Genomic DNA, 11533 nt, shown 5'->3' on the forward strand with positions numbered 1-11533 from the left:
ATCTTTCTTATTGGCTTTACAATCAATGATATGTTCTACATACTACAGTCTGGTATGAAGTGTGTGGTGAAGCTCAAATCCTTCCGGGCATAAAGGATCAAATGAGGGGAAAGATCACCTACGGCATCCAATCCTGTTGGGAGAGCTACCCGCACTTTGATGCTGCATCCAGCCTGATCACACCTGATAAATTTGATATTTTTTTTTCGTCTTTTAAGAGGGACCCACTGCCGTAAATTTCTACTCGGCTTTAGCTTTACTGAAACTGTTTTATTTATATCTTTTTTATGTGCTAGAACAATGGGAATCTATACAACGAAAGATCGTGTATGGAAATTTTACTTGAGTATTTTTTGAATATAAACAGAACAATATCTAAATATTAAAATTTTTCATACAATTGAACCACTTTCACATAATTTTTCAAAATGTATTTACTTCAATACATACAAGTTTAAACTTCCTTGAATTTTTTACTTCAAAAATTTTTTCAGTTACTATTTTGAAGAAAGTTTCAACTTCGCGATCTTCAAACTTTATCATAAATTTCTCTTCACTCAAAATTAAAACCAAGACATTGATCGAGTAATTAATCATTATTAATTATTAATTTAAGCGAATTTTTTATTTATCGGACTCATTATTCGTGAAATCACAAATTACTATTAATTTATTTTAATTTTTAACAAATGGTTATCATTATTATTTTAAATAACATTATTATCCTACATGCTTTGTCTATTTATTTATTCCTTAAAGCACCAGATTGTTACTTAAAACACCATCTATCAATCCTTAAACGTCACGATACACAAAAGTCAAAATTAAGCTATGAAATCACTTAAGATACTTAAAGTCTTCACTTTGACTTTGACGGGACTAGAGAAGAATTGAGTAATTTTATTTTTATTTACATTCGGTTCGGAACTTCTAGATTTATCGTTTGAACACACTAGTGATTTAGTGGGTTCTTAGTGCAAAAAAAAAAAAAAATAGAAAGAAAAACACTAATGGAGAGTTCTAGGTCAACCGAGATAATTTGAATGTAGACAACTGAACGCCGATGTTAGAATATTCAACGTCTTTAATATTTAACTTGCTTACAAGCAGTGTGCGTTTATTTTTGTAAATTATCATGATAAGTTGATGCATGATTTGGGTTAATTAGAAATTGTAAAGTATAGAGGATATTTTTAATGAAATAAAAATTAAAAATTTTTAATTTAATTACCAAATTTTTTATGTTGATTATTTTAATACTGCACTCAGATTAAGTGAAAATGTTTTAGTAAAATTACCATATTTTTAAACAACCTTTTTATTGGTGATAAAAAAATGCAAAGCGTAAAATATCTGAAACAGTACCATAATCAGAAACAGAGAAATAAAAATAAAAATAAAAGGATCTCATGAATTTTGTGGTAGAGGCATAGACTGTAAAAAGAAATAAACGAGAGACTCGACTTTAAAATATAAAAGTAGAGGAGAAGGCTTTTTTTCGTCTGTTTCATACGTTATACACATTGTCTCTCTTCTCTCTTTACTATTTAAATTTTATCTTGGCAGTAAATTATAAATTAATCGCTCGGTTAAACGCTGACATAAACTTTAAAAAATTTTATTCGCTTTTTAAGCGATGGGCTTAAAAATAATTAGTGGTGAGTAATTGTGGCAGTAACACTGAATAAAATCTAAGACGTACTCATTGCTCTTAACTTGTCAATGTCGATATTCTTTTAACAATTTGAAATAAAATTACTCCTATAAAATTTATATACTGAAATATAACAAATATAATGAAAACGAAGGGATATTTGTAAAAATTTATTGTACAAATACATTGTAAGAAATTTCTGAAGGGGTTAATTTTTTTTCGATTGATTTAATCCCTGCGAAGAAAATTAACTTCGAAAAAAATTTTATTTATATTATTAATAATAAAAAACTTCGTAGAATGAATTCTTCATTCTTCGTATTGAATAAAAAGAAAAAAAGTTGTTATTAGTTTAAAAATTACAAAATCCGTATTCAGAGATTTGAAAAATCAATATAACTTTTCTACAAGAAGGATTTTTTGATAAATTTTCTCTGTAATAATTTATTTGTTAAAGAAATTCTAAAAATTTCTATATAAAAGTTAATCCAATATTTTACGAATCCATACTAAGTATGAAAGTATCCGACTGATCTTGACTTCGTCTCTTTTATTTATATGTATATTTTTTCAAATAAACAGCTAATTTTAGAATAATTCGAAATTTATTTATGAAATATTGAAAATATCAAAAATAATTTAAATTTGCTTATAAATATCTAATGAAAATTCAATTATTTGACACGTTTATTTAGATGTGGATGATTGAGTGTATGAAGAAAATAAACGCAATAAATAGAATGTTAATCCATACATATATGCATAAGTATTGTTAGAAGGCGATTGCAGACCAAACCGATAATATAATACATGTTGTCGACTGTGTGAATGATCATACTGAATCAGTCACTCAGAATCGCTGTTGTTAAATCGCTACAATATACAACACCAAGTTGCAGTACCTTCACTTTATTGATTTTTTATCTTTCTATATTGTTTATCGATCTACTCGAAGTTTAGTTTCATTTTAATAATCGATTCTTGTGCGTCAATATATGCGCTGTGTCATGAAGATTTTAATTGTCGTCTGTTTGTTAATTGCGTAAGTACGCAATTTTTAATAATTTATTATTGTACAAAGTATCATATCTCTCCAAGTAAATTTTAAAAGTTGGTAACGTATAAATTTAAACAACAGGTGATAAAACATTTTTTTATTGGTCGAATCTTATCGAGTTCAATCGAGCACGCTAATTGATATTTAAATTTTTCATTTTATAAATGTCTTGGGCTTCTAATTGATCGAATATGTTTTTAAGTTTTAAAAAATATTTTATCGATGAAAAATACATTTTTTATTTAATTGAAAATTTTAATTGATTTATCAAAAGAATTTAATAATTATTTTATTTATATATAATTATAATTTTTTATCTTCTTTCTTCATAAATTTCATAATTACTTCATAAATTCACGCTTTTTTTCTCTATCGATGCATTACATTTATCATTTTTCAAGAAATAATTTTAGCCACAATTGTAAGCTATCAAATTTCATAAATTAAATTTTGGATTAAAAAAAAAATTAAATGGTGGATCAAAATTATGATTAATGTTACAATATATTAATTTTTAGAGTAACACAATGCCAAATAATAAATACAAATTTTCTGAACGACATATTTTCAAACATAAACCACCAGCTGCAAACAGATATCCAAAACCATGTCCGTGATGTCCAGCAAAAAATAAATGACAATGTCCGGAATGAACTGTCCAAAGTCGATCAATTATTAAGTGAGTAACATTGATAGTATCAAAAAAAATTTTTTTATCATATTCTTCTTCATAGTGGATTTACAAATTATTCATTAAAAGCTTCAAAAGCTATCGTTATATTTATGATAAAAATTTTTTGTGACTTTTCCATGTTCTAAATCAAAAAAAAAAAAATTGTTAAGCTCTAAATTTTTTAAGATTTGTAAAATTAAAAAAATTGAATCGAAGTTTTGAAAGTTCACAAAAATGACCTGATTTATTTATCAATACGTAAAGTATAAATAAAAAGCGGCAAAAAATTAGCTATTGAAAAAGAAAAATTGTATGCAAAATTCATTCATTTATTTTTAACAAATCAATAGGAATTGTTTCATTGGAATAGGTTTTAATTTCTGTGGATTTTCTTGCTTTAACCAATATGTTCTAATAACAATGAAGCTCATTGTTTATCCCAACGAAGAATAAATTCACGGGTATTTATTATTTTCTAACAAAACAACGAGTTCTAATAAAAGTAACAAGAAGAGCAACTGTGCATAAAATAACAGATAAGAAATAATTATTAAACACTTGTATTTTATTACTTATTATTAAATTACATTAATCACTTTGCTCTCCTTTCACCTTAACTACACACATAACAATTATAATGATAGTGTAATTCTCTTAACTTCTATTTAATTTTAATTTGTTTCTCAATCCGTACTGTATTGCATATAACCTTCAACTGCATAAACAGTTATTACTTCTTCTGACATGACTCACTCTTAAATTAATTATTTATTACTTAAATACTCTTCAGAGGATTTAATTTAAGATGTGCTTAAAATTTATTTGAACTTTCAGCCGAAATTCGACAACGCCCGATCCCATTGCCCAGCAGCGGACAAACAATAATCGTTAATGGCGGTAGTAGGTCTTCACACACGGTTCTTTCAGGCACGACCCCCGATGGCGAACCATATTTTCGAGATATCGAGGATCGAGTTGATGGAAACATTTTGCATCGCACCGAGACTATTTACAACCCGAAGCTCAGAAGTATGGAAAAATATCATTATACCCTTGACTTGACCAAGCCTAATGCCAAGCCAGTTCTGGTCTCGGACACAATCGAGCCAAATGGTAATTATTAATTAATTTAATTACAAATTCAAATTAAGAAATTGAGGATTTTATTTTAAATTGTGGATCATGGTACTGAAGGAAAAAATAGGCTGTATATGTTGCTAAGTAATTAATTAATTTGTTTTTTGTTTTAGTTGCAGAGAAAGCCTGAAATTTTAACTTACTGTTGGGTTAAATATAAAAATATTATTGGAATCAATAAATATCAGTATGCAGAATAAAAAAAATTGAAGAATATATTTTGGTTTTTTTAGTGATTTTTAGAAGTTATATTATTGGCAATTAAAAATATTTAGCATGATCAAATTTTTTGTGAAAAAAATTTATAGGAAAATATGTATCTATTTTTACTAAATATTCATATCAAAAATGTATTATTAAAAATGTATTATGTTTGTCTAAATGTTAGATATTTTTATTCATACAAATAAAAAAAATTACTTCGATAATTAAATAATTTTTTCATTAAATTTTTCTATGGAGATCGCATAAAATTTTACAAACGTTTGTCAAATTTTATGATTACAGAAAAGTTCATAAAATTGTCGAAAATTATTGTCAAAAGCTAAAGGGATTGTTGATACGAAATTTTATATGCGTTATTCCATGTCAAATCGAAAAATAGTTGAAATTGACCCTTTTCGATTTGTTCACAAAATTTTATGAAATTACTTAGAATTTTATGGAATTTCATGTATTTTTATGAAAAAATTTCCTACCTACCATCAGCAGATACATTCAATACACAAAGAAAAATATATAAAAACATATTGTAATGCTGAGAATTCCCTTTTTAATTTTGAGCAAAAAAAATAAAAAAAAAAAGAGTGAAATTTTGGCGATTACATTTTTCTTGGATCGAGTATAGTTTTCTTTTTTTTTAAAATTTGATGGAGTAATTAATCAATATTTTTAGTAATCCAAAAATATTGAAATTATAACTTACTTTTGTTTAAAATATTTAAAATATTCTAAAGGTCAAATATAAATATAAATATCAGAAAAAAATTTTTTAAATCGATTAATTACAATAAAAATTATTTAACATTAATTTCCAATAATGTAAGTAATTAATTAAGCTTTTGTCCAATAACTAATGCTGTAATTTAAATCAAAAAGGGAAATTATTTTCTAATTTTTATTTCGATATTAAAATAAAAACTAATAGCGATATTATATGGACATATTAGGGACTGATCGTGAAGACATAAATATTCGGTCGAATATCGTCGGGGTAATTAGCCGCGTTATCGAGACACTTCGGCGACAGAGATACTGGAATCAAGACGTCGCGACAACAGACTTGTGCCACATAACAGCAGTCACCATACCACTGTGCTTTTTTTTTTAAATAAACACGTAGCAAGTTGAACAAAACAAAATGAAAATGAAGCCTAAAAAAAGTATCATGCAGTAACAAGTTATATTATCGTTTGAGAAACATAGTAAGAGAAGAAGAAGGAACGATTCAAGTAAAGGTAGTCCGAAAAAAAGGCATCGATCGAGAGGATCGATAATGCACTCTTCGAGACCAATAGGCTTCTTCGTCATTTAGATGCTTCTTTTTCCTGTTGCTCTTGGGCTCGGTCATTTGTGTTTTTTATCCTGAGATGCTCCTTGTTCTGCAGTAGCTTCACTTGTGCAACTGGTTGAAATCATTTGCTTGTATAATATTCTGGTATGATGCTCATGTTATTTGAATTCCTGGGTCTTTATACGCGAGCTTCATCAGAGCTCTTTGATCGTTATCACTCTGGATTTTCTGGAATTTTAAATTATTCTTTTTTTTTTACAAATTACTTTAATAAATTTATCGTCCATTAGCTAAGTAATCACAAAAAAAAAAAATTGATTTACAATGTTTCAAGAAATTTTTGGATTTCAAAAAATTAAAATTTTTGGATGTTTTTGAGGGATTTGTAGAAATAAAAAATATTTCATGAAAGAATAAGTTAGGTAACTTGAAGGTATGGTATATTACGCGTAAAATAAACCACCACGCCACTCGATCGGTCGCAGGTTGATTTTCGATTAATTGATTAATAAAATATTAACGTGATTTTATTAATGAAAAAATATTAATCAATATGGAGTGTAGGTATTCATTCTTCTGGAAACTTTTTGATCTAGATCACAATGTGAGAGTATTAAAGGAACAATAAACTTTTTAACTTCTCGTTAATAAAATTGAAAATTTTTTAAAATCGGGAAATTATTGACAAAAATCGAATTCTCATCAGATCTCGACGTTCTGAGGTCCTAGGAAGCTTTCTTGTCGAAACTTAGATTTTCATTACAATTTGGACCGATTCAGACCAGTAGATTTTGAGAAATCTCAGAAAAACTAAGAAAATAAATTTTTTCAAACGTAGTTTTTTTTAGAATAACTTTTAAACAACTTTACCGCTCGAGCTTATTTTAAGTATTTTCGTTTTATGCTTATTACACTGTATGAAGAATAGATTATTAATAATCTTAGGTTGTTAATTTAAGCTTTATAATTTTTATTTTGTTACCTATTGGGCTAAAACATTTTTATAATTATTCAAAACAATAAATTATATAAGATTTAAAAAATAATAAATTTTGCCTACTTTATTGGAAAATAAATTATCCAATTGTATATTAAATTTTGACTCGGTTAAAAAAAAAATATAAGTTATTCAAAACCAAGGCTAGATCTTGACAAGACACTGCAAGCTGATATTGCAAATTACTTATTTTTCCAGATCAATACAAGTCTTAAATTTCAAAGTCAAAATCAAGACACGATTAAAAATTTCGAGATGAAGACAAGACTTTCCAAATCTTGTCTTGTCTCGGCTCGAGTGAAGCCCTATTTCGAATGCCGAATGGTTTTTTTTGTATACGATCCTAGAAGTTTTTTTTTTATTCATTATGGAATCTACTTCCATTTCGGCTACCAAATGCTCTATTTTGATTTCTAAAGGCTTAATGTCTCTTAATTCAGAAAATCAAACATTAATGTGATGTAATTGTTTCAACAGTTGATAAGACGAATTTTTTTCCTCCAACTGTTAGGCATTCAGAAAGAGACATGAAGCGTAATTGAAAACATTACTTCATTAAATATTGTTTATCTTGGAAGATTAAGAAACAAGGTGTATTTTTATTAGTGTTAAATTGAATTATATACACTTGAAATCGCAAAAACCAACTGCGTAATAAGATTTTTAATTTATGCTGTCGAAATATTCATGGGGTCAAAATTTAACTCAACATAACCATAATTATGTGCTTTCAATTATTAAAAATATTTGAAATGTTCAATTTATAATTGAAAACTATCGATTGATTTTCTGGATCGTTTAAAACGTTCTATTATGAATAAAAAAATGATCACTCATGGTTATTTCCAAAAACAGAATTCTTTGGGTTAAAAATATTCAATGAAAAAATTTTTACAATCGAAACAAAAATCTGATTCAAAAAGAATTTAAATCTAAATTTTAGATTGAAATTAATGTTTTGACTCAAATATTAATTAGTCTTGATCTCAAATTTTAAGTAAATGATGATTGTTTGATACTTGAAATTGGCCACCATTAATTTATCATAAATGCCAATTGATTCGAAAAAAATTTAATATGATTTACCTAGAAATAATGAATTATTTAACAGCTAATCAAATCTGATACGGCTTGAATCTAATCTACAGTTAAAATTAAATTTTTCACTATACGATAATTATTTAGTTGGATTATTTTTTCAAAAAACTGGGTAAAACATATAATTCAAATAACTATTAATTGTGTTAGCTAAATTATCAAGAAAACATTTTTCCAAGACAGATCAAATATTAATGTTATGGAATTGTTTTATCAGTTGATGTAACGAATTTTTTTTCCTGTTTTGCAATGTACTCAGATAAGAGGCTGCTGTTTCGAGTGAAAATATTGCTTCATTGAATATTATTCATACTTAGTATTTATAATTAAAAAAATTAAAAGTATTTTTAACATTCAGACTGATAATGCTACGCATTCTAGTGTGAAATCGAATTATTTATACCTGAAATCCCGAAAACCGAATGCTCGATAAGATTTTTAATTTATGTTGTCGAAATATTCATGAAATTAAAATTTAATTCACCATAACCATAATTATGAGCTTTCAATTCTCAAAAATGTTTGGAATGTTTAATTCATAATTGAAAACTGTCAATTATAACTGTTTAATTCATAATTGAAAAAATCGCGCCAAGCCTACATTCACAAAACGATTGAAAAAAAGAAATTAGGAAAACGGTCGACCCTGAAGGCCATCCCTTTAACGTCCCGTTAATTCCATACCTAGGCGCTTAAAATTATACTTATGATGTGGTTGAGCTCGTCGACCTCAAAAATTGCAATTTATGTGTTATTTCAAGCTCTCCGAGCTCAAAGAGATAGCTTTTCTAATACAAAAAAAAACCTTTTTCGGTTTTCTTCTGTCGACAATATCTCTAACCAATCAACCGATTTTAACGTTCTTGGTAACGATCGACATAGTTTTTTGAATCCTAATAATTATTTCATACAATCAAAAACGATCCGAAAAGAAATGTCCAAATTATAGAGAAAAACACTTTTTCCGGTTTTCTTTCGTTCACGAAAGTTTTTTTTTATGTTAAAAGCTGATTCATTTTTGGAATAGATCTGTAAAGCCGTTTAAAAGTTATTCCAAAAAAATCCCATTGAAAAAAATTTTTTTTCTCAGTTGTTTTTGAGATTTCTCAACATCTACGGATCTAAATCGATCCAAATAGTAATCAAAATCTAATTTTGGCCAAGCCCTTTCGAATGGTGTCAACCTCGATGAAATCGGTCAAACCTTTCAGGAGTTATAATTTTTGAAAATTTTCAATTTTCTTAGCGGGAAGTTGAAAATCAAAATAAACCTGAAAAAAAAATTAGTGGAACTTGGTGCCAGACTGTACCAAGTTTGTTGATCAACCGGCCATGCATTTGATGTCACACAAATATTTGGCTTGTCAAATGAAGAATATGCAATTATTTAAAATATAAAACACTTGTATTTTTTGGAGATAAGGATACGTATAAATACGGTCTAATTTCACTTACCGATCAGACAAGTTACGAAGCTCGATAGATTCTTCTCATCGCACTCAAACTCAAAGTAAGTTAAAATTTACTTACAACATTCTTCTACGTTACTAATTTTTTATTTTTTTTTCTTTTCTAAAAAACTTTCTTTGCTTTGAGTTCAATTACTTATCAGATCAATTTTTGTTCAATATATCATCATAATTGCCGTACGGATTTTCTAGAAAATATATTTGAATTAAAAATAATATATCAATTTATTTTTTACTCTGATATGTTGCCTGACATGGCTATAGATGATCAGATTAATCCACATCAAAACACATTCACATCCTATTATATTTCTTATTGCAAATACTAATATTTTTATTTTATTTTTTTCTTTCCGATCATTTTCAATAGAAAAGCAGAGCAAAATGCGTTTTGTAATTATTTTCTTGTTGGTCACAATGGTTGCCAGTGCCTTTGCTTCAACATTCTATAACTCACCAATGTTACCGAGTCAGACGGCATCTTCTTCATCTTATCAGAACGGTATACGTAATTCAGCAACCAGCAATATTAAACAGCAACAACAAAATTACCAAGGATAATAATAACAATAGACGTGAAAAAGTAAGAGTTTTTCGCTTAGTATTGATCATTTATTAAATTTTACTGTTGTTTATAGCTGATGATAATTGAATTTTTTATTTTAGTCATCCAAAAAAGAAGCTATGTTGAAGCTCAATAATTTTGATAGAAACCTTCCGAATTCAATTTCAATATTATTTACTGCGTAAATTAGCTTTAACTTATGCATGTAATACTGAAAAATTTTTATTTTAATAAAAGATTCTTGGATGCTTTATATATTTTTCGTTCATTATTTTCAACTTAAAAAGTATACCAGCCAAATGTGGTTAGAATAATAGATTTCCTAATTTTTACAATCCTCAATTTCCTTAGAAGAAATAAAATGAAAGCTTACAAAGTTTGTAATGATCTATTACATGTTATGATTTCATTCATAACCACTAATGAACCTGAACCTAATGGATCGATTCACAATATATCATTTACTAACTATATTTGTCGTTTTATGATAAACATCAAATAAATTATTCTTTAAATTTACTTATCCTGTAACTTTTACTTTCTAGTTTTTAAAGCTTCTCTATTGATATAAAATAAATGTATAATTAAAATGATTCGACTTGCGGAAATTGCGATATGATTACATGTTGTCAGCAGCCTAGTTAGCACGAGTTAACAATCAACTAGTTGATGTTCAATGGTTTACGTGAAGTTTACGAAAACTTCGCGTCAACTTTTGCATTTGCAAAAGTTTCACAAAACTTGACTTTAACTTACGCATCAAGTTAGCGTAAACCTACTACCAGAATTGACCGAAAGGATCGCTCAAAGTTGACGTTAACTTGACGTAAACTTGTTATAAGTAATGTATACGTTCAATATACACGGAAAAAAATTTTCTTTAAAATATCGTTAAATTCACTGTAATCGTGGGATATTATGCAGCCCTTTTCTATACTACCATTTTTTAAATGAAAATTACGGAAAAATTCATTTATTTTGTGGTAGACTTCATAAAATTTGCCGATAACTGAATAAAATTTACAGTAGGCTACAGCCTACCGTATAGGTAAAGTTTGTTGAAAATTGAAAAGAACTTAAAAATTATCTCACTTACCAACAAATGATTAAATCGTGCCATTCGTCCCACAATTACTGTGAATTTAACGGTAATTTAAAAAAAAAAAAATTTATTTCAGTAAACATATTATAGACGTGAATGATACGTCATTTGAAAAATGTATGACAACGATTCATCATACTTCGATAAAATATATTTTTTCGGTGTTAATAGATATAAACGTTTTATATAAATCCAAGATAAAAAAAAAATTGGAAAATTCAAAAGTGCACGCCTCATAATCTCATTTTTCACAATAAAATTTATTAAA

General features: G+C 27.1%; 1 protein-coding gene across 1 annotated transcript; it reads left to right on the forward strand.

Annotated features, from left to right (window-relative positions):
- The first annotated feature begins 2511 nt into the window (after positions 1 to 2511).
- Positions 2512 to 4917, forward strand: LOC141524178 (uncharacterized). The gene is made up of 4 exons (XM_074237871.1): positions 2512 to 2696; positions 3230 to 3390; positions 4219 to 4497; positions 4635 to 4917. The coding sequence occupies exons 1-4, from the start codon at positions 2650 to 2652 to the stop codon at positions 4649 to 4651; spliced, it is 504 nt and encodes a 167-aa protein (XP_074093972.1). The 5' UTR covers positions 2512 to 2649; the 3' UTR covers positions 4652 to 4917.
- Positions 4918 to 11533: the final 6616 nt, after the last annotated feature.

This window comes from Cotesia typhae, unplaced genomic scaffold, assembly GCF_013202065.1.
Source record: "Cotesia typhae breed Kobodo isofemale line unplaced genomic scaffold, CoteBio_Ctyphae contig_22, whole genome shotgun sequence".
NCBI lineage: Eukaryota > Metazoa > Arthropoda > Insecta > Hymenoptera > Braconidae > Cotesia > Cotesia typhae.